This window comes from Sturnira hondurensis, unplaced genomic scaffold (genome assembly GCF_014824575.4).
Source record: "Sturnira hondurensis isolate 20B ecotype Veracruz unplaced genomic scaffold, ASM1482457v3 Scaffold0014436, whole genome shotgun sequence".
NCBI classification, from domain to species: Eukaryota; Metazoa; Chordata; class Mammalia; order Chiroptera; family Phyllostomidae; genus Sturnira; species Sturnira hondurensis.
In genome coordinates this window covers 1,948,295-1,972,602 of record NW_028087067.1, presented here as the reverse complement: position 1 = coordinate 1,972,602, position 24,308 = coordinate 1,948,295, and the positions used below count along the sequence as shown (strand labels likewise).

Below are 24,308 nucleotides of genomic sequence, written 5' to 3'. Positions count from 1 at the left end.
TGACAGGCGCTGGGTGAGCGTCCGAGAGTCGACAATGCTTGGCACGTGTGAGTGTGTGTCTGCACACAGACGGCAGAGGAGGGCGCAGGGCAGGTGACTGGGAGGGCGGCAGGGAGGAGGGACGACAAGGACGGGCACGAGCACGTGACATGGTGCTGACACCTCTGCGAGGGGTGCGGCGGGAGTCAAACGCGGCGGGGGCAGGGGGTGTCCCCTGAATTTATCTGCATTCCTGGCTTCCTTAAAAAAACAAAACCCCAAACAGACAAAGGTAAATTTAATGAAATCCTAACACTTATTACACCCAGTAATGAGTTCATACCTACATTTACATTTTTTTATTTTAAAAAAGTGTTTTACAAAAGCAAATGGAGCCCGTCGTTCTTTCTGCTCTGTGCATCACCATCGTGACTCAATGTCATTTCCTGAGAGGAGCCAGATGTTGAGCTGCCGTCACCCTGCCGGGGTCTCATCTGCTGTTAGTGAACTTGGCCTGGGGGTCTCATCTGCTGTTAGTGAGCTTGGCCTGGGGTCTCATCTGCTGTTAGTGAACTTGGCCTGGGGGTCTCATCTGCTGTTAGTGAACCTGACCTGGGGTCTCATCTGCTGTTAGTGAACTTGGCCTGGGGGTCTCATCTGCTGTTAGTGAACCTGACCTGGCTCTGGTCTGAAAGCCTCATGGCCTTCCTTCACTACACTGCTCCTGCCCAGGAAACATGTCATGAGAAGGAGGCTGTGGCCTTAAGAGGTCAAGTGACGCGTCTGCAGGACCGTACGGAGACGTTTTACTCGGGCTGCGAGGTCGAGAAACCGCAGGTTCATTCGCGGCATGACGCCCAAAACGGAACTAGCGATTTGGGTCCACACAAAGCTGTTATGAGCCGACTGTCTCATCTCCCCACCACCCACATTCATGCTGAGGTGCTAACCTTCGACCTTCAGGACCGCAGAACGACTGTTGGGAAACAGCGTCTTTAAAAAGATCATTGAGGCTAACTGAGGCCACTAGGGTGGGACCCGATTCGACAGCAGGGCCCTCATGAGCAGAGGTGCAGGGGACACAGACACACACGGAGGGACACCCATGTGAGGACACAGAGAACACGCAGAGGGACACCCATGTGAGGACACAGAGGACAATCCATCCACATGCCCAGGAGAAGAGCCCCGGGGGAGCCAGCCCTGCCCGCCCCCGGGTCTCGACCTCCTGTTTCAGAACAGTGGGAAGTAAATGGCGGTGGTGCGAGCAGCCCAAGCTGCCGGCTCTGGGCTAGCGTGTCCCTCGGAATCAGAACCCAACGAGCCTGTCGGAGACAAGGGTGGTGCTGCGTCATGGCCAAGGCGGCGGGTGAAACGCTCCTGAAAGTGGGAGGTTGTCCCGGGGCCAGCTTCCCGGGACAGGGCGGTTTTCTTGGTATTGCTGGCCACGGAGCCGATGCGCATTCTAAAAATAGATGCTGCTGGGGAATAATTAATCTGAATTTACAAAAGCCGAAAATGTCATGCTAAAGGACAGAGCTCAAGAGTGAAGTTCCAGGCACCGGTGATGTAACACCGAGCTTTCATCGCTTCCACCTGCTCCCTTGGCTGTCTCGGAACTGACCTCCCCCAGGGCAGCTCCAGAAAATGCATGGCCAGCCAAGCCCGGGGGGGCAAGTGAGATGCACATTTCTGCTCCCCCTTCCTAGGTGGAGACGACTGGGCCTTTACTAGTAACCCCACGGTCTGTATTTTGACGCCCTTCAGGACTGAGATCCATAATGATGCAAGTTTATTTTTTAAACTGAGAAACATCTACTGTGGGAACTGTAGGAAGTAAGATACTCCTAGGCTAATAAAGTTTGAAATCAACATATTCGACATTTTTCTCCACCCGTGAGCTATAAAACAAACCCAGGCTCACAAAAGCAGAGAAAGACACACAGTGAATGCGACATTTGCTGAAAGGAAACTGCCAGCACCTGGAAGACACCCCCAGGAGACGCGGACCCTTCCTTTTATGGGAAAATCTTTGAGACAAAAACACACCCCGTCACAGGTCTATGATCATTTCGACAGCAACTGCTTTGACATTGTCTCCATTATCTATTTCGCTGGTGGTTTACGAGGGGTGTAATCTGTCCTCAATGTGGGGGAGGTCAAATCAGATGCATTTAAAGCACAAATTATCGATAATGACTTCCCTCCTGACAGTAAACAATATAGAGGATGGTCAGCTGAATTCTAATTCAACTAAGGTGGGCCAGAGGGAGGTCCACAAATCTAACGTAATTATTAAGTCTATCCTGTGATAGACAGCATGATAGGAATATGCATGTACAGACATACACATACAAAGACACACATGTGGACATGCACAGACACACACATTCCCTGCGGTGGGCTGCTCACCTGTTTTATTTCTCAGACACCTAACTGGCCTCAGAATCGCCCTCCTGGCTCCTCACTGAAAAAAGAGCCGAGTCTGCACCTGGCTAGCTCACTTCTTCCCTTCCTCCCGAAGACCGAGGGGAATAGCATCAACAGTCTGTGTGTTAAGAGACCGCCAGCCCCTCACCTGTGGGGAGCACAGACCCCTATGGATGCTGGGGGTGGGACTGGACCCTGTGGGCACCCTGTTTTCCCAACACACACGCTTTCCACCGGAAGGAAGTGCTTTGTGGTCTTCTGGGCACATCTGGGCCACTGGCATCACCGCTCTTGTGCTTCGAGGCCATCGTTAAAGAAAACAAGGGTGACAGGAATGAGGCACCAGCATCGTCGGTCTGGCCACCCAGACGGCTGCTTAGTGACAGATGGGGTGAGGAGCGTATATTGTATGTAGCGCATGGAGACGCTGGACGCAGGGCTGTCGCATGTCCCAAGCAGAGTGAGCGGGGCTGTGCGAGAGCCCATCACCCTACTGTGGAGAAAGTGCAGCCCACCGCTCATACGTTGTCTGTTTGTACAGTTTTCCACTTAATATTCCTGGGCCGCGGTCGTCTGCGAGAAGGTGGGTAAGGGAAGGCTACTGGACACAAAACCCTCTGAAAAGGAAAACACTCTTCTTCAGTCCTCTGATCCTGTAAGTGTACATTTGATTTCCAATTCAGCACACAGATCCATTCGTGTGGGGAAACACACAGATCAATTCATGTGGGGTCTGCCCGTATGAGCAATGTGGTATCACATTCACCAGTCAGTAAGAGGCGTACTAACACACTCAGAACCAATTACAGTAATTATTTATTTTCACTGACTTGATTGTAATTTATCTAAGGCAATGACAAGTCTGTAAAAACATGGGAAAACCCTGTCATTATGCACAGCCATAATTGTATGTTGGTCTCCTTTTCTGGGGTATGATGAAGCAAAATATGAATATCAGTTTCATTTCAAATCGACAATTCAACCACACTTTACTTTCCAGGCATTGCACTGTGATGTGAAAAGGCTGATCAGAATTGTGAAAAATGTCTGAGGCTAATTTTTAAACAATTACTCCTTAAAGGCTCCACAGCATTCGTCATGTGAAAACCTCTGTGAGCCATCACAGTTGTATATGGCTAGTGACATATTAGATTGAATAAAGCATCGTTAGTTCCTAAATCTCCAATTCCCTAAAACGCCCTCTAAATCAATATGACTCTTACAGAGAGAAGTCTGGTTCCGGGCTGGGAATATAAGACAGAAAACTGTACTTGGTCACTTCTCGGCTTTTTGGCTAAGATCAAGTGTAGTATCTGTTCTTATCAGTTTAATATCTGATACGTCCTCTATCCGAGGACAATATATTAAAAAACCCAAAGCTCTACAGTCAATTAATATTTGACAAAGGGGGCAGTAACATAAAATGGAGTAAAGATAGCCTCTTCAACAAATGGTGTTGGGAGAACTGGACAGCTACATGCGAAAAAATGAAACTCGAGCACCGACTTACACCATACACCAAAATTAATTCAAGGTGGATAAAAGACTCAAATATAAGCCGTGAAACCATTAAAGCCCTAGAGGAGAGCATTGGCGGGAAAATCTCAGATATTCCATCCAGCAATATTTTTACTGATACATCCCCTAGAGCAAGGGACATAAAGGAAAGAATAAATAAATGAGATCTCATCAAAATTAAAAGCTTCTGCGTGGCTAAGGAAAACAGTATCAAGATAAAAAGAGAAACAACTGTTTGGGAAAACATATTTGCCAATGATACCTCAGACAAAGGTTTAATCTCCAAAATATACAAAGAACTCACACGACTCCACTCAAAGAAGATGAGCAATCCAATTAAAAAATGGGCAAAGGACTTGAACAGACACTTCTCCAAGGAGGACATACAGAGGATCCAGAGACACATGAAAAGATGCTTGATATTGCTAGCTATCAGAGAGATGCAAATTAAAACCACAATGAGATACCACTTTACACCAGTCAGAATGGCTATCATAAACAAAGAAATAAACAACAAGTGCTGGAGAGGTTGTGGGGGAAAGGAGACCCTAGTTCACTGTTGGTGGGATTGCATACTGGTACAACCACTACAGAAAACAGTATGGAATTTTCTAAGAAAACTAAAAATGAACGTACCTTTTGACCCAGCAATTCCACTGTTAGGAGCATATCCTAAGAACCCTGAAGCACAAATCCAAAAGAACCTATGCACCCCGATGTTCATAGCAGCACAATTTACGATAGCCAAGAGTTGGAAGCAACCTAGATGTCCATCAGTAAATGACTGGATCAAAAAACTATGGTACATTTACACAATGGAATTCTATGCTGCAGAAAGGAAGAAGGAGCTCCTACCCTTTGCAACATCATGGATGGAACCGGAAAGCATTATGCTGAGCGAAACAAGCCAGGCGGTGAAAGACAAATACCATGTGATCTCACCTTTAACAGGAATCTAAACAACAAAACAAACAAGCAAGCAAAATATGACCAAAGACACTCAAATACAGAACAGGCTGACAGGGACCAGAGGGGAGAGGGGAGAGAATCACAGGGGAAAAGGGGATGGACTCACATGAACAAGTATAAAGGACACATGGACAATAACTAAGGTGGGGGGTGGAAATGGGAGGGAGGTGGGGAGCACTGGTGCGGGGCAGGGCTGGGAATATAAGACAGAAAACTGTACTTGAACAAGAATTAAACAAACAAACAAACAAACAAAAAACCAAATTAAACCCCCAACGAGATACCACTTCACACAGGTCAGAATGGCCATGATCAACAAATCAACAAACAAGTACTGGGAAGGTTGTGGAACGAAGGGAACCCTAGTACACTATTAGTGGGAATGCAGACTGATGAAGCAGCATCGAAAACAGTTTGGAATTTCCTCAAACAACTAAAAATGGAATTGCTTCTTGACCAAGCAATTCCACTGCTGGGATTATACCCTAAGAATCCTGAAATGCCAATTAAAAAGTACCTATGTACCCCGATGTTCACAGCAGCATTATTTACAAAAGCTAAGTCATGAAAACAGTCTAAGTGCCAATCAGTAAATGAGTGAATCAAAAAACTGTGGTGCATTTACACAATGGAATGCTATGCAACAGAAAGAAAGAAGGAACTCCTACCTCTTGTGACAGCATGGATGAACCTGGAGAGCATTATGCTGAGTGAAATAAGCCAGGTGATGAAAGACAAATAAACCATATGATCTCACCTATAAGTAGAACCCAATCAACAAAACAAACAAGCAAGTAAAATAGAAATGAAGGCATAGAAATAAAGAACAAACTGACAGTGACCAGATGGGAGGGTGGAAGATAACAAGGAAAAGGAGGGGAAGGGGCAAGTCATGGAACAAGTATAAAGTACCCAAGGTGTGGGGAAGACTGAATGTGGAAGGTGGGTGTGGGTAGGGCAGGGGAAAGTGATCGGGGTGGGGGGATAGGGACAGCTGTAATTGAACAACAATAAAAAAATTTGTAAAAAGGAGAAAAAAATAAAATTTTTTGTCATTTTAATGACAAAAAGAAAAGTCCTGTTCTGGACCCACATTCAGGAGCCAGCGAGGGTCCAAGCAGGTCTGCATGCTTCCTGAGTGTCACCCGTATTCTGATTGTTTGAAACTTGCAACACTAACAACCTGTGAACGGCTGACAAAGTGCCGGATTTCTGAGGCTGCACAGTGAGTGCAAGAGGAACTCCTTTCCTGTCTGGGGGGATGGTGCCATTTGACTCAAAACTATATCCACGTTCTCGCGTGACAAAAACACTACAAGGGCGTTCTACCTCATTGGCTAGGTCACGTGGGCGGGCGAGGCAAACTCACCGTCGAACACTTCCAGGGTGTCGAACTGCTTTTCACTCTGGAAGTTGTCCACGAAGATGGTGATGTTGTAGCCCGGCTCCACTCTGATGGTCCAGGAGCAGGTCTGGGAGTTGAAGTAGTTGCCCGGGTAGCCAGGGCTGAGGATGACCCCCGACGACTCCGAGCGGACTTCGTTGGCTGGGCATTGTGCTAAGGAGAAAAGGGAAAGTTGTCCTTAGCCAGGCGACGCCGACTTCCGTGGGCATCGGTCCCGTGTGCCCCAGGGAGGGGAGGGAGCTCGGACTGTGCTCAGCGAAGGCTGCAGACGCAGCCGGAGGCCGGGGCTTGCTAATAGCAACACTGTAACACTGCCCTGCAACCTACAAGAGACCAACACTGTAACACTGCCCTGCGACCTACAAGAGACGTGTGCACGTGGAGCATGTGAGAGGAGCATCACACGTGTACCAGGTCTGTCTGGGGAAAGTCCAGCCATTGCTAATATAGAGAGAACAGTGTGCATGCCATCGATGTGACCTGGCAGCCAAGGACAGCGCACTGGAATGCACATGTGCAAACTTCACTGCACTAGTCGGTGGGGGCAGTAGACACCGCTGAGTGAGCATGTGTGCTGTGTGGCCGCCACATTCAAAATGACTGAGCCAGCAGAGCAACGGCTCTGCATCAAATTTCGCATCAACCTTGAACACTCCTCCATGGAAACTATTCAGATGACTCCGAAGGCCGAGGCTGTGGGCACCTGGTCATTGGCAGCTTCCCCACAACAATGCGTCTCGTGGTTGTCCCCGTGGGCACACGTACCTTCGCACGTGGGGGGGGTGCCTTCGAACTGCAGCTGGGTGCGAAGCTTGCAGGTGAGCGTGTCGGCCCCAGACAGCGTGTACCCCGGGTGGCACTGGTACCGCACAAAGTCACCTGGAAGAGGCCAGGGAACAGTTGGCGATGTCTCTCCTCTGATCTCGACTCGGGGCCCAGCCCGGGGAGCCCCCAGGCAGACCGCCCCTGAACCCACACGCGTCCTCATTTCTGACTGCTCAATGAAACGTTGCCATTTCTGCTCCTCATTTACAGAAAAGCCTCTGCAGCTTAGCCCGCATCTGGGGCAGAAATGACTAATGCGTCGCTGTCCCTCCCCCTTCCCTGAGGGTGACGGGGCGTGACAGTGAAACGGTCCCTTGGACCTTTAGGCTGGGAGACAGAATGGCTTTCACGCTCTGGCAAGGCCTAGTGGCCCCCAGTCCCCCAACTCAGCCGTTCTGAGCGTTCGAGAACTGGGGGCCCGTGGTTCGACCAGGGGCCTTACAGGGCAGTGGGGTGCCTGCAGGACGGGGTGCCTGTAACTGGGACCAAGGAACCCTGGGCCACCTTGACCTGCAAACCTACACGGGGGGCCTGAGGGGTGTCTGAGGAAACAGGCCACCGACAGGAAAGGACAAACAGAATTTCTAACTCGTATCATAGGACATGCCCCCCCAGTGTCCAAGAAAGGCCAGGGTCACCCTCATCGTTACTGTGGCCACGGATGACGGCGTTCAAGTCTGCGGTCGTGTGGCCCTAACTCAACACATGGATCTGGTTCCTCAGTAAACGTTACTCAAGAGAAAAAAAATGTGTACTCTGGGGAAACGTGCTCAGAGCGAAAAGACCAACTTCCCATCATAGGAACCAGAAATCACGGCCACGAGAAAGGGGCGTGCAGCTGCCCGACGTGTGAGCTCTGCGTGCAGCCCGCCTGCCGCAGGGCTGCTTCTGCCTGACTCCCGCATCTCAGCCCCGTCCCGGCAGGGTGGGTGGGGAGAGGGGGCGAAGCTAACGAGCTCGTGACGAGAAACACGTTACCGATTTCAAAGTCCTCGTCCGCCATCAGCATCTCTGCCTGCGGGACCGTTGGGGGAGGCTGGCACTTCTTGAGTTGAAATGCTAAACGGTTTATGAAAAAAACAGGACCACAATTACATGTGCTGAATCCACAAGATCATTAAGCAGGCGTCCTTTTTACGCTGTTGTAACACGCAGGCGCTCAAATATAGGTCTGTATTTATTAGTAAATCACGGTTCTGTAAGATCCTCAAGCACCCACGCTCACAGGCTAGTTTAATGTCTAGGAGTATCTGACATCAAAGAGAAAGGCATGCACTTTCGAGACGGGAACCTGGGAGCACAGCCCCCTCCCCCCACGAGGAAATCTGCATGAGGAATGGCCTGCGACGGCCTCACTCCAGGCCCACACTCAGATGCCACGAGGTCTCTGCCTCCGTGCCCGGGATTCCCGTGCTGGCACACCTCTGGACAGGCAAGGAACCCCAACACGTTTTTCCTAAATTAGTGAGCATTCATTCTCCAGACCCCGGGGGCTGCCCTCGCCCCACCCGGGACGACACAGGTGGGTGCGGACACACGAAGCTCACCGGCCGTGCATCCGAGTTTCCTTTACAACCCACTTCTCTTGGAGTCCACGCTTCCCCGGAAAACACAGCTGGGGGTGGCTCGAATAACAAAGGCGCCCCGAGGCACAAGAGGGCCCCTGGGAACGCAGGAACCGCACGCAAGGGCACCCTCTCGGGCGCCGGCCAGGGCCAGAGCAAAACCAGGTGACACTCTCTGTCCCCTCGGAGGGAGAAAGCCCACTGACCGTGGAAGTTGAGCACGAAGAAGCCGCCGTTGGAGAAGTCGCTGTGGAACTTGAGCAGCACCTGGTTGGTGGAGCTGTACGCGGTCTCCAGCGCCGTGTTCCCGCTGAAGACCCCGAGCTGCGGGGAGTTCTGGTCGGGGCCGTCCCTGCGCAGACAGGGGCGTCTGAGCCAGAGGCGCCCACACAGCGTCCACAAAGCCACAGACCACACCCCTGGGCTCCAGGCGCGTGGTCGGTGTGCACTCCCGGGGACACCCAGCCGGCCGCACACGCTCATTCACAGCCGGCCGTCCGGGGAGCGTCGGAGACGTGGTCCCACCCACACACACACCTGCCAGTGCTGTGACTCCACGTACCCGCTTCCTTTCGGAAGTCCCCACTGTAGACGCCACGTTCCACGGCGTGGGCGGTGAGACCTTGCTACTGAATTGGACTACGTCTGAAATCTGAATGAAGTGTTACCACCCACCGGACACTGTGCTCAGACACGTCGGGATGTGTATTTGACGCCCCCGAAGCTGTCCGGACTTCCTGTCGGCGCCTCCCATGGGCGCCGGCCCACCTCCGTGAGCCGCGAGGACCCCTGCTCTCCCTCCCAGACCTACGGGGCAGTCCGGGGGACTGCTGTGGGGTCATGCTGCTGGTTCGGGCTGCTAGTGGGTGTTTTGCTTTTGAAATGGGAGCTTCTCTCGGTCAGCTCACTATTCCAGGGTCTCCGTCCCTCCACAACCCGGAGGCCCCTCTGCGGCCAGGTTGTCTGCTTGCCCTCGGAAATCGCATTTCCCTCCAAGGGGGACGGGGCATGCTGAGACCAGGATCTGCTCTCACGACTCTCCTCAGAGCCCCTCAGTGACACAGCCAGGCTTCTCGAAGGAAGCCCTAAGTCCCTCGTGTGATCTGTGAGGCCCTGGGTGACTGGCCCCTGCTTCCCTGGGTGGTCGCAGCCTCTCTCAGAGCTCCCCATGTCCCTCCACTCAGCTCCACACACCTGAGATGGTCCAGCTGCTGGGACTTAGCGCTCTCCTGCCTGCGGAGCAGTCCTACCTTTACCACAGCCTCACCAACACACACTCACACACACTCACACTCACATGCATGCACTCATGTGCACTCTCATGCACTCACATTAACATACACTCACACATTCCCTCACACATGCACTCGCTTCTGTGCACACATGCACTCCCACACTCCCACATGTGCCTCCACACACTCACACTAGCATACACTCATACACATGCACTCACCCGTGCACATACTTGTGCACACTTCTGCGCACACATGCACTCACATCCCCGTGTTAACTGGGATCACTCCTCTGGTGTTGGTGGCTGTCTACCCCAGAAGCACACCCTGGCTCTTCAGATCTGCCCCCTGACCCCCACACTCGGTGGTGGCCTCTGCCTGTGCCCATCACAGGGTCACAGGGTCACAGGGCCATGGCATCTCCTGCTCTCCCACAACCTCTCAGCTCTGAAGCAAAGGTGGGGAGAACCCTTCCCACAGGTAGGCATGCTTAGCCAAGGGGACTCTCAGGGACCCCGGGAGGCCACCCAGCTCCCTGGAAAGGGGCTGGAGCTGCAGCACGCTGCCCTGATCCTGGCTCCGAGCGCCCCACACCCACCTCCCGGGTGCTTCTCCACCGAGTTTCCCAAGGGTGGAGGGAGGGAGGGAGGCCCCATGCAGACACTCCGTCCAGAGTCCCAGAGCCAGAACATTCTTCTGATGGTGAAGGAGCCTGCCAGCTGCTCTTTCCGAAAAGTGACCACCCTGAACTACGTCAAACTACGAGTGACCTCGGGATGCTCCCCTGCATTCGCAGTGACGCTGCACAGACCCACCACGTCACATGACGCTTGTTCTCTGCACGTCCGCCCTTGGGTGTCCACGTACCCCCCCCAACCGAGGCAGCCTGGTGCCTCGGTGACCTGCGAGTGGACGGGAGGGCGGCCGTGACCATCCCTGCTGGGCCGCGAGGACAGGGCCCTACCAGACAGCGATGTAGTCGTTGACGGCCTCGGTCTGCAGCAGGGTGAAGTTGATGTAGACCCCGTGGCCCGGGGGCACGCTCAGCAGCCACAGGCAGTCCTTCAGGATGGGGTACTCGTCGGGGAAGCCGGGGGAGTAGACGGTGCCGTTCTGTGCCGTCACGTTGTAGCCGCAGGGAGCTGAAGGGGGGCAAGGAGAAGGCAAGCGCCAGGCGGTCAGCCCGAGAAAGGACGCAGGGAAGCGCTTCCAGGGCCCTGCAGCCCCTCGGCCAACGTGGCCCCACTCAGAAATGACTGTGAAGTATTCCCCGGGGACGACTTGGTCGAAATAACTCCTCTAAAGTCTTAAAGCCTCAGGGGAATGGTGCTTCCAAGCTGTCTGTTTCACTTAATATATTCGCCAAACTGCCATGATACCTTCAAGGTAAACTCAACCCCGTGCAATTAAAAAAAAAAAACTTCAGTCACTGTGTCCTTTGCGGAGCTGACAATGCACTGGTATTGTGTGGATTGTGTGGAAATTACGCATTAAAAAGAAACAATTTTGTTTTAAGTGAGATTTCCGAAGCCTCTTTAAACTGTCTAATAGTGGTGTTTTCATCTGTTCACTGTGACACACAGACGTCATCACTCCTTCGTGGTTCTACCTGCGTGGAGGATGGAGACGAACGTATGTTGGTGGTGGGTTGCAGGCCCACTGCCACGCATCGTGGCTCTCAGCTCCAGGAAGAAGTGCAGTACCAGATCCGCCCACGTTTGTCCTACGTGATACATCGATAGTCCCAGCTGCCCTGGCAAGGATTTTCTTTCTTTACAAAAAGTGAACCCGCCACGTATTGGCAGAATAACGTGGGGCACGCTGCACTGCAGTCGTAGACACGCGGACTTTTTAATGCAGCCAAACCCAACAGCTGCGCTGTGAGTGTGTGTGGCCAGCGTGAATCCTGTGGGGCTTCTAAGGACTTGCCACTGAAGGTGCGGAATCTGAGGGAGTGAATAGGCCAATACCCATGAAAAGACAGAAAGAGAACAACTCAGCAACGAGGAAGACTGAGGAGGAAATGCGGGTGGCAGGCCCTGCCCAGGTGACCACACAGGTGCCTGTGAGCCTGTGACGGGGACCGACCCTGGTGAGGTTGGTGTGAATTCGTTGGAAGGAGGGGCTGTGGAGAAAAGGGGGCACATTTAAGTGTCATTCCCAGTGGGGTCCGGAGTCAGGCAGATGTTGATGGACAACCCAGCAAGGCAGACAGAAGGCGACAACCTGTAACCAAGGGCCACAGGGCACTTGGCAGAGCCCCTTGGTGGCCCTGGGCATGTCACACTGTCACACCTCTCTGCCAGCCGCACCTCAGACAGTTGCTCACCCTGCCTGTTCTCCTACCACCCTCCACCCCCGGCCCAGGGTGAGTGGGTCTCCTCTGCCCAAACACACATCCCCAAGTCTGGACGTCTGGGGAAGGTTCGTTTCTGTGTTTATCAACCGCCTTGATCGGCCTCCCTTCCAAAAGTATGCACGTGGTATCCTATCTTTGGCTGCCTGGATTGCTCGTGTCAGTTACGCAACCGAATTGTTTTCTGCTTATGAAATCTGTCTGTTTAAAAGGCACTGGTGACACACTGCCCGCAGCAGGTCGTCTGGGAGTTACCTGTCCCCGGGGCTCCCCACTGAAGGTGCTGATGCATTTTGAAGGGAGGTGTCACAGGACAGGGGTTAAACTTTTTAAAGGACCTTAAAAGAGCATCTACACAAATATTTCGGTGATAAGCGGTTAATTAGGTCAACAACAAGTTTGAAACTTTTGAGCTACATTTGTAAACGTAGATACTGATTTAATGATCAAATTACACTTAGTAACTTAATTGACCACAGTCTTTTAAAGTACATTTCAGTAATTATAACCCATTTAAAAAATAACTGTGGCTTCTGTATAATTATTAGTTCTTGGCGAAATTAGGAATGCCTTGAATTTCTCGCCACTTTCAGATGTACTCTTTCATTTATTTATTTTGAAGACATGCTATTTGACGCATTTACAGAAACTGGCATCACCTCTAAGCCGCATCAGAAAAGATACATTTAGTGTCCTCAAACTGGTGAACTAATGCTGAGCCAGCAGTCATTTCCATCTTGGGAAACGGGATTTAAAAAAGCAATGAAAGCTAATTAAATGCTTAATTCTATTTTTTATTTCAAGCCAAGAAGTATTCCATCTCCATATGAATATGAAGGATTCTGGTAAAAACTGCGAAAAGAAAATAATCCTGGCAAGTCAAATAATTTATACATATAAACATATGAATTTTAAAATGGAAAATGGTATGAAAAAATTTTAAGTGTTTTCATGGAAAAACATTGGATATACAACTGCTATTCTGAGTTTTATAAAGTAATTTTAAAATGCTATGGTCCATCTGCCTTTAGTCACACTATTAGTGATTTTTACATTAATAAATTTGTATTAGGCTAACATAATCTTAAAAACACAGCTCAAGTTCTCCTATAGTTATTTCTCTAATGGTATAGGATGGAAAAATACAGATAAAACACGATTTAAAGAGTTCACTGATGTGTTTTCTCCCTCCTTCAGTCAAAATTAAAGCACAGCTGGACGCCACTCCCTCTGTTGCCGCCGGAAATAAACGTTTATCATTTCAAAGGTCCCCCGGTTGGTGTTTTCACTCAAAGCTCCTGTGTTTACAATGTTGGAATACCGGGTTTGCAGCAACCTTTCTGTTCCATAGGCACTCTTCGTAAACAAAGCCCTTGGTCTATTTATTTTAACTGGATGTTGTGAAAATCCCCAGTGATGGAGAGAGTCGGGCAGCTAGGCAAAGCTCCTGAGCAGTGAGCGCCACTCAGAGCCGGGCGTCCCGCGGACCAGGGGCCCGTCTGCTTGCCCAGCCTGACCCCCCGTGTCCCGGAACCCCCTCAGCAGGTGCGCACAGCTGCCTGGAACTACCGTTTTCCTAAGAGGGCTCCCACACGCTGCATTTGCTCCCACTGTTTCTCTGACCGAGGACAGTCTCGGCCTCTGAGTTGCTAAGCAGGGTGTGTGCCTCAAGCCATGAAAAGGAACCAGGGCTCCAAACGCAAAGCAAGGTGCTGGTACAGTGTGGGAAGGCGGCACCGAAAACACCCAGGGTGAAAATAGTAAGATGCTGCCCACCTCTAATCCACAGCCCAGTGGGGCCACCGTGGAGCTACCGCGGCCCCCGTGCCAGACTCCCCCTCACTTCCCAGGCAAACTCCGTCTTCTGTACCCGAAATCCCTCAGCACTGTCCACATGCATCTGGGTTTGCCCAACAAATCTTTGCACTCATCATTTTGATATCCTTGTAATTTCCTTGAGGGCAAGGCCTATCGATTCATCTTTGTGGTTTTTTAAAATTTATCCTGGCATAGGATCGAGTCCTGAATACTAAGCAGAATGACTCTCACATCACTGGCTCCCGACAAACATCCGTGGAACAAATCACTCTAACACTGACCGCGCCGTCACGCATGAGGGAAGGCCCCACTGCTCCCGGGAAGAGTGGCCGACCTACCGTCACACCTGGGGAAAGGGTGGTTCCAGTCGCGGTTGGTCCCGTGCTGACAGGTGAGCACCGGGTGGCCGGTGAGGACGTACCCGGGGTAGCACTCGAAGGAGATGGACTGGCCCACGCTGAAGTCCGAGTTGACCACGTACCCGTTCTGGAAGGGCGGGGGGTCCGGGCAGTTCTGCAGCTCATAGGCTGGAAAAAACACACAGAGCTGAGTGTGTGAATGAGCGGGTCGGGGGCCGGGGAGTGAGCGCAGGGGCGTGACTGCATTCAGCCTCTTAAGGGGTCAGTTTTTGAAGAACACATCTCCCAAAGCCGCCAGTCACTGCGTGAAGGAAAACAATAGTTATCATGAGCAGGATGACGAGAACACTCTGCGATTTACGCTTCCTATGCGCTTTAGAAGTGGTCTCGCACCACCACAGACACACCTGGCGGGGTGCCGTGGAAGGACGTCTCTGCGATGAAGTCCACACACGAAAGGAGGGGCGATGGCGATGGAGATGGGGGTCTGCACCGTGCCCTCCCCACCGGGAAAACACACACCAGCGCCCCGGCCTGAGTGCTTTTCATGGTGGGCTGCTGTCTCATTTCGCTTGCTTTAGTTAATGTTCCGCAGAGAAATTTATTCAGTTTTCTGAAATTTATTTGTTTAAAACTGTAGAGTCGGGGGGTGGAGGAAAAACGATGACGGGATTCAGGTGTTCACCTCGGTAGTCGCAGACCAGTCACGAGGGTGTGATCACAGCACAGGGAATATAGTCAATAACTTTCTAATAGTGATGTAGAGAGCCGGGTGGGCACTGGGCACGTGGGGGGGCACTTTGTATAGTACGTGACAAGCCGTGTCGGCATGCCGTGCTCCCGAAACCAACACAAAATAACACGGAATGTCAGCTGTAATCGAGCAATGAAATTAAAAAACAAAGTGTGGAATTGCTGTGGTAGGAATTAGTATGAGCACACTCTTTGCGTAACAAATGGTTATTGTACTTCGCGTGTTCCCTAGAATAAGTCCCCGGTGAGATGACGGACAAGCAGACCGTGTGATTTACAGATGGATACGTAGGTCAGTGAAGGTTGACTAGTCTGTAACCTCGGTGGAACCTCCAGATGCCGTCATTTCACAACCAGGTGAGCTCCCTGCATAGCGACACCCTCAGCTGCCGCGGTGCAGGGTGCAGCCCAGAGCAGGAGCACCCCAGGCAGTGCTGGCCGCCTGCTGGGCTTTGCTCTCACAGTACAGATGGGGAGTCTCCCTTTCCAACAGAGCCCCACAGCGGGGGCCACACAGCCGAGCCCCCCCCCCCCAGAGCGCGATGCTCAGTTTCCACCTGCCACACGGCCCTGCCGAAAGCAGGCCAGGGCCCACTGCCCCGTCAACTGCGGGTGCCACGCGGGCACCAAGGAGACCGGTGGCTGCCCGGAGGCCTCGAGCGGGAAAGAGAGGGCGGTGGGAACTTTGACTGCACCTGCCAGCGGTTTGATCCGCTGGTTGCCACCGGGGCAGTGTCTGCCCTTGGGATTTGTAACTAAAGGCTGGAACACCGTGTGGCCTGCGACTCATGCCAGGTGATTCCCGAGCTTGAGACTTTCTGTTTCTGATTAGTCGCCCGAAATAAAGGAGGAGCGAGGGGAAGGGTGATGAAGCGAGAGGGGAACACGCAGCGTGTGTACAAGTTGCCAGACATGTGAGAACATGTGAGACAGGGCCGGGTGTATGGGTTGAGACCGGAAGACCGAGTGCCAGGTTTGCGCACACACAGTCCAATCAGATCAGCATATGTGTCTGTCTCACACATGTGCACATACACACTGACACACATCCACCTACAGATGGATACACGAGTGTACATACCAATACACATGTGCACAAAGCACAAACACATAGCACATGCATGCATACCCCCACCATGTCTACACCCACCACACACATCACATGTATACCACACACATGTGCACACACAGGCACACCCCTCCAGTCCCTGTGCTCCTCCCTGGGCTGCCCTGGTGAACGCACCTTGGGGCCACCCCTCCCCCAGGGGCACCCCGCCCCGAAGCCCCTGAAAGCCTTTCCCCCAAGGCAGGGCCAGCTGGCCAGTGCCCGCCTGCCACACGCGGGAGCCTCCTCGCCAGGCCGTGGAGTCGGACACTGCTCTGCAGACCCGTGCCCACGGCGAGAGCGGGGGCTCCCGTGCCGCGTGCCAGCTGCCAGCAGACGCCCTTCACCACTGCGCTCTTTCAGGGAGGAACAGGCGGGGTGTTCGCATTCTCGCTTTGCCCGGAACACAACACACGCTGCTCGAGAAATGAGCTCTCCGACACGTCCACAACTGCTAATAAACCCCCAAAAGATGTAAACGATTGTCGGTTCCCATGGGAGGCAACCAAAAGAAACCGTGGTTGACCTTCCTCGTCCTCACGGGAAGACCCCCCTGCAGACGGAGTGGGGTGCCCCTGGGCACGGACGAACATCAGCTACCACGCGCATCGCAGACGGCGTGGCTCTCGACGAACCGTCGGGCGAGATGTGTCCCCCACGCACACAGAGGGCCCCTTGCTGCCTGGGCCCAGGGGAGAGAGGCTGCGGTCCCCACGGACATCTACCCTCACGTCCCCTCTCATCCTTGGCTTCTGCCTCCACAACAGAGCAGTCTGGGCCCAGCAGCACTCAGGCACACACTGTCCTTGGAATTTGGGAATCACACATGTGTGTAAGTGCACCCTGGTCCCAGACTGGCCATTCCATGTCAGTGACTAGCGTGTGTAACAAGGGTACAACCCTGGTTCTCGTTCTGCGGTCGATTATCTGCCTAATGTTCATCGCTGGGTCTGGCACCCCCGTCGCCCCCACACCCCCTGATGAAGCCAACCCGTCACTACTTGGCTTGCAGCCCGTCCCAGGCTTTCTGGGTCCCTGGAGTCTTGGCTGAGAGCACTCAACCGAGGTGTTATGTCTGACTGTGACTTCAGCTGTGTCTTGGGCTTTCACCAGCCAAGGAGTCTGGGCCCAGAAGTCCTTCTGGATAGCAGCCTCCACACTGGGGAGAGTCGGATTCGACCCAGAGGGCCCGGAACCTGCTGCCCTCGCAGCTGCAGAAGCTCAGGGCATGAGGCTTGGGACGCAGGGGGATGGTCTCAGCTGGGAGGCACCTTCCTCGGGAGACACACCTGCCCACGGGCACTGTGTCGCCCGGGCGTGTTTCTGGTCCAGAGAAGTCGGTCTCTTGAGGGAGCAAGTGGCTGAGGCTGCTCCACTGGCTCTCAGCTCACCCACGTTCTGCAGGGAGGAGAGGGGCTGACTTAAGGTCTGGACTCGGGTTGCCAAGAGTCAGGCCCTTTCTCCGTCTTAGAAGAGGATGCCCTCAAGGGGTGGGGCACCAATGCAAGTATTTGTTGACGGCTTGTGAAGCAGTTTCTGTCCACAGAAATGGGGTTCAGGCCCAATCTCACGGGCATGTCCACCCCCCACCCTCACTCGTCTGGTGATGGGGACAGCTCAGAGTGGCGCTGAAGCGAGACGAGGGGCGGCGCCGGAAGCCCATTGAGGTCCCGTGCACAGCACAGCCATGCCCGCAGGGAACGGTCAGAGGGCGTCCTTCGGGGTCTGCGGCCGGGAGGGTGGCCGGGCCGCTTCCCCTCCAGGGAGACGCTAGTGGCGGGCGGGCCCTGCTTCCTCACACTCATTTCACTAAATTCAACAGCTTCCCATTGGCACGGAGGACTGCACAGACCTCACGGTTCTCCTGGGCTTCGTGTTGACTGTTCTAGTTCTCTGTTTTTAAAGGTGCGTCACACAGACAGCAGAAGCAAAGCGAACGGGGGGGGGGGGGGAGCGTGGAGAAAGAAAAGACGTCCTCGCCCCGAGGTTGAGCAGGGGATCCTGACTGGAGCTGGGCAGCCGCGGGCAGGTGGGCTTTACGGAGCAGGGGAGACAAGGGAAGGGGCACAGGGAGGGGGGGAGGGAGACAAATTTCAATTTCTCCAAAGATCAAATGCAAAAAACAAAAAAGGGAAGAAAGCCACTAAAATCCTCAATATGCCACAATTTCAAAAATATTTAAAAAAACCCCGAGTGCCAGTAAGTGCATACCAACACCATGGGAGCAAATTAATGCACAGAACTGGGCCCTCTCAGCAGAGCCCCGGGTTGTGGGTACGGAAGTGTCCGTCATCCACACCTGCCAGCCACAGGCGGCACTTGTGTTGGTGTTTAGGTGACTGGCGCGCGAAGGGACGGCCCCTGGGGTCGTGGGCTCATCTGCCTCACACCCACGATGCCCTCTGGCTCACAGCTAGTGAGCTGGTGCCCACCTCCGTGTCTCCCCCACTTCCCATTCTCGAGTCGGAAATAAGGGGCACGAACTCGGTTTTATGTAACATGTTCCTGATCCTCGCTGCTCAAGTTCGGGAGCCATTTAACTGCGAGACAGCTCCACCTGCCCGTCACGTTTCGGACCTTTACGTGGCCATGAATAAGCGACGAGGCTTGAGAACGAGACGCACAGCACAGCCTTCGGGAGAACGACAGGAGCGCCCCCCACGATTTACGCCTCTTCCTAGGAGCTCCTCGCTGTGCGCGTGACGTGCACATCTCGGGCGGAGCCTGCCCGGGAACGGGGGAGTGACAGGCGATCCCAGTGGTGTCGTTTTGCCATCGTGTAGATTCTGTGAAACGACGAAGCTTCCGATGACGTACCCTCCCTGTGGGTGATGGGCACCTCACCCCCAAGTCCTTGGTTTGCCCCCGCGTGACCCCGCGTGACTCCATTCGTGATCTACAATAAAAATATTGTGTTCGGGACTTTTAAAGATGTGGACCCTAAACTTGGAGTCAGGTCTCAGGCAAATAAAATGCTTGCTCGGACAGCCAGGGGTCTGGAGGCGGAGCCACAGGAGACCCTGCAGGCGAGAGGGGGTCACTCTGAGCGGTCAGGGGACCGTCCCGGTGAGCAGGTCACGGAGCTCTGGTCTCCGCTGCTGCAGGAGGACGAGGAAAGCAGGTCTGTGGGCGTTTCACAGGCTTTGTGAAACCCGATCCCAAAAACTGACCATTGGGAACACGTTACTGTTGGGCTAACCGGTCACAGTGACGGTGTGACCTCCGGCCTGGACGATTCCTGCAGGGGCCTCGTGTGGGTTCTTAGACCATTTTGTAACACTGAACGGACCCGCGACTTTGGAACTGTGCAGACGTGGCCTTAGTGACCCTGTCTGGAAAACATCAAGAGAAGTAACACAACCACCACAAAGACACACTGTTTTGAACCAGGGAGGTTAGAAACTGTGTGATACAAAAAAGATACAGTCTCAAAACTCCATGGCAAACAATATCCTCATGAATTTTCTTCCACATCATATTTTTTGGTGTTATTTCAGACATGAGTACTGAGTTCTTGAATTTTTTAAATTGTTTTTAAAAAGTTAACTTATTTCCCAGCTGCAGCTGACGTGAGAGCTCGCACTAGTGACAGGCGTACAACGCAGTGGTCAGACATCTCTGTGCCGTGTGACGTGCCCCCCATGGGAGCATGGGAGTTGTCACTTGGCTTCTGCAGTGTCGATAAGGAAATAAAAGTCAAGCCTTGAGAACAGTATTGAGGTTTTCAAACCAGGGGAGATTTCTCCAAAGTTCTCGGGGTCAACTGAGGGAGACCACTTACGTGGCAGCTATGGTTCGAGATACACAATTGTGCATAGTTTAATTGACTTGGATATTAAGATCATGGCAATGAAGCAATAAAGATTACCTGGATGAACCAAGTATAATTGATGATCATGAGTAAAATGTTCGTTTTTTTCACAGAACACACTTCAAAGAGGGTGGGAAGGGCTGGCAGGAGGGCGGGGACATGCGAAACAAAGCCTGGAATGCAGACACACAGGGTCCAAAATGGAGGACGAGGACACGGGCCGATGAGGGTGACCAAGCGAACAGAAGGCAGTTGACGAGGGGACCTGCTCCCCTCCAGGGCACCTGCAGGCGCTCTCCCAGTACCCTCCCCTCCCCCAGGGATCCATCCTCTGAACGTTGGCCGTTTGTCTTTCAGTCACAATCTCTCAGTGACTCCCTGCGCAGGTGGGAAGGAAATAGATGTGACCGACCGTGTCCGTATATGAATGTCACTCAAATCACGAACCCCTCAGGTTCTGGAATCACTCACTGCTCTAGAGAGAGAGGGCCAGGCTCTTAACTCGGAGTGAGAATCACTCCGTAACTGCATGCCATCGGCCCCACTGGTCCTCTGTACCCACCGCGGCTCAGGCGTGGACACTCCCCGACCTGCCACGGTGGCGTGTCTGGTGTCCCCACACACAGGCCTCAACGCCTCCTCACACAGCCTCCTCCGTGCGCACCTGCTGGGTGGGCCCCTCCTGCCAGGCCACAGGGGGGTTGCCATGAACTTCCACAAGTGCCCCAGGGACACGGAGCCTCAGGCTGGGCTTTTGTTTTGTGTCAGAGGTCAGCATGTCCCGCCAAAGAGTGACACTGTTTATGGCAGAACGGTGTCTCACTTTAATCCTTCCCTCTTAGCCCAGAAGCAGAGTTCCCGGCACAGCCTAGTGAACAGGGAAGCTTTCGAGAGAACACACTTACATCCCAACCCAACAGGGCCGGACCTCAGAGTCTTTAGTGACTTATCGGACACCAGGAAGAGGGTCTGTTAGATGCGGGAACACTCCCCTCCCCATCTTCACTCTGAGTCCGAGCTGATGTGACGCAAACTGCCACTCTTGTTAGGTAGAATGGGTCAGACCCAGATTTTGGTGGTGGGGGAGGTGACAGTCAGGCTGGGAGCGGTGGCAGACACAGGGGCGCATGGGGACATTCCAGCCACCTGCCCTGTCGACCCCCCACTGGCCCGGCCTTGATGTCCCTCTTTGGCTTCCCTGCCTGTCTGCATGTCTATTTCCAGAGAACCGGGTTCTGGAAATGCACGTTTATCATCGATGGTCACGACGTCAGCGCTATCGTCTACCAGTTCCACACAACCCTCCCCACCTCAAGGGGGTCACTACCAAGGCTCTGTTTTCGAGGGCAGCCTGCGAAATTAAAGGAAACAAGTGATTTCGCCACATTATAAGGAAAAGGCCCTGCCTTTGACATTCCCAACGTCATTTGGTTTAACGATAGTCAGGAAAAGGCCAAACTGTTCTGTATGAAATGAAAACTCAGGACTTTTTCACGTGTCGAAACCGCTATAATGGCCGATCCAAGCTTTTCTTAGAGCTCACATGTTTTGATAGTTCAAAAAAGGATAAAGTTCATTCACTGAATTTTTTTCTGGCTTAATTGGAATGCGGCTGAGAAGAGACATGATTTCAAGCTGGGAAGAGATGGGAGTTAACAGACGCAGCCAGGCCCCATCTGTGCAGGAGGGCCCCCGCCCCCAACCCCCTGCCATCTTGGAGGGTCAAGACCTCCGCCTGGGAGGGAGGATGCTGCATCCCACGAGAAGTGACCACGAAGCCACGTGGCCTGGAAGGTACATGGTGGTGGCCACAAAGGGTGAGGAGCAGTGTGTGGGGGGTGCTGCAGCTGTGACGGGGCAGACTGTACCCTCGGAATCTGGGTCCCCCGGTGAGGATGAGAACAGAAATGACCGCACAACCCACCGATCCGCAGAGTTTTCCTCTAACCGTGATTCCAGCTGCCCAGCGGCCAACTGGTCAGGGAAGCCTCAGCCCAGTGCGATTTCAATGTCTGCAAGGAGTGTCTCGGGCTTGCTTTGCTTCCTCACCTTGGTAAGCCAGTTTGAACCCTTGCCGGTTTTGGGAGTGGTCGCTGTAGAAGTGGACGAGGGTCTCGTGCGTGGTGCTGAGCAGTGCGGCGGGGAGGTCGGGGCCGCTGAACTGACCGATGAGCGGGCTGGTGGGGTACGGCCCGTTCTGGATCTCCAGGTAGTCATGGTTGGCCTCCGTGGAGAAATTCAGGAACTGAATGTGTGCGCCTACGAAGAAACAGGCAAAATTAAGGAGCGTTAATATCGAAATGGACAAAACCCAGGTTTGTCCAAGGCAAGCGAGATTTCTGAGCGTCTTTGAGCACTGTCTCTCAGGAGGCAGAGCAGGGGGCGGAGGAGAGAGGACCCCTAGCCCATTTTGGGTCACAGAGGACCTCGGTTTGATTTCCCAGACGACCTATGGGGCTGTGTGGCCTTCCTGCGTGCAGTGAGGGTCCCTACATCAGCTTCCTTGTCAAACAGGAAGAGCACCAGCACTGTGTCACAGGGACACGCAGGCCCGATGCCGGGGGTGCTGGCTGCTGCCCCCATGCCTGGTGGTGACACTGGCCAGCTGCCGTTCTGACTAACGCACCCATCAACACGAGGTTGTGGCTGCCCAGCAAACCTTCCAGAAGGCAAGTTACGGCTTCATCAAGGAAGAAGCCGATGGAGGCCCCAAAATAAATGCGAGCAACATTGCAGGTGGCTTTTAGGTGGTCTGGCCATGGCACAAGAGGTCTGTGAGTTCTGCAGGCGACTCTTCTGATTCTGTGTTGCGTGCAAAGCGAGGGAATGATGTTGCAACCCTGGTGACTGCGACAGACACAGTCCCGTCTGAGAGCCTGGCACAGGCTGCCACCCTGGAGCCTGCCCAAATGGCCGGTGGCATGTGGCTCCGTGTGCCACACAAGCCACGGCCAATGACCTTCAAGCAAAGCAAAACCAGGATTGCGCAGAGTCACTTGCTGGGGTGTTGTGACACTCTCGGACACGGATCTGACGGCCGCGTCTGAAGTCCTTCAACCACGGGGATAGTTCAGATGACACTCGGCAGGCGTGCGTTTGTACACAGAGCCAGGCAATTAACTGGGGTTTGGAGAGCCGAAATCGAGCATTGTGGGAGCTATCACGGATTATCCTGCCAACAGATTGGAAAAGCTTTACTTGGGTTACTTTCCTGTGCGTGACAGATAAGAAGAGCTTTCGTTTTGCTCTCCATCTAACACGCTTGTTCCCTGGGTTCGGAAACTGAACATAATGGGCCCCCTACTTAAGTGTGAATGTGGGAAAATGTAAAGCCAGCATATCGACTTAGTTACTGATGGGGTGGGAAGTTCCCTGGAGCCAGAATTCAGGGGGGAAGGGAGGAGAAAGCCTCCTGTGCACAGCAGAAGGGAAGCTAAACTTGAAGGTGCTGCATAAAATGGAAAGTCACCCAAAACACCCAGCTTTGCCCTCGATACGGAAAACTCTGAAAGGCAGAGTGATGTCACATCCCTTTGCTGTCAGGCCAGGGACCCCGCTCACCCACTTGCTTTTCTCCCGGTTCCGCAGGAAGGTTGTCCTTAGTACTGACATCCTCCTACAGGCGAGCAAACCGAGACTCAGAAAGGTGAGGGGCTCTGCCCCCACATGCAGGGAGGTGGCGTAGTGCATGCCCCCCTCTGATGGACACAGCCCGCCCGTCTCTGGACGTGGCGCGCAAGGTGCTTATGCCACAGCAGCACAGGATGTGAAAATGCTCCAGTCCTTTTTGGAGAAAACTATTTGTGTTAAATTTGTTCAACTGAGGTTGGAAGAGGAAGACAGAGAAGTAGAGTGTGGCCTTTTCAGGAGAAGGGGAGGAAGCAGAGAGCACAGGGAGATGTTGGGGAGGAAACGCAGACCTTGAACAAGTCAACCCAGATTAAGGACTGTTTCAGAATGTGGGGTTCATTCAGTCCACACGTGTGGTCCAGCCCTGTACACACATGCAGGACACAGCCAGGGAGGCAGGTCCCAGCTGGGGGTCTGGGCCACATGGACATGGAGCCCCATGCACAACTGATAGGAAACAACTCTTTACACTTAAAACTTCTGTGATTATTTAAAAATGGCAAATATAAATGCTGGTAACAGCCTAAGGGCCCATCAGTAAATGAGTGGATCA

At 53.1% G+C, this 24,308-nt stretch overlaps 1 protein-coding gene and 1 pseudogene across 1 annotated transcript in view; one reads left to right on the top strand and one right to left on the bottom strand.

Annotated features, from left to right (window-relative positions):
• The window catches only part of CSMD1 (CUB and Sushi multiple domains 1), a 775,017-nt gene that overhangs the window by 51,319 nt on the left and 699,390 nt on the right, over positions 1-24,308 (bottom strand). The window contains exons 41-47 of the mRNA XM_037063399.1: positions 22,175-22,384; positions 14,436-14,624; positions 10,888-11,065; positions 8,898-9,043; positions 8,105-8,185; positions 7,067-7,180; positions 6,266-6,454 (exon numbers count right to left, since the gene is read on the bottom strand). Coding sequence (XP_036919294.1) covers positions 6,266-6,454; positions 7,067-7,180; positions 8,105-8,185; positions 8,898-9,043; positions 10,888-11,065; positions 14,436-14,624; positions 22,175-22,384 — 1,107 coding nt within the window. The remainder of the gene's footprint in view (positions 1-6,265; positions 6,455-7,066; positions 7,181-8,104; positions 8,186-8,897; positions 9,044-10,887; positions 11,066-14,435; positions 14,625-22,174; positions 22,385-24,308) is intronic.
• LOC118999067 (uncharacterized) lies at positions 3,684-3,787 on the top strand (annotated as a pseudogene).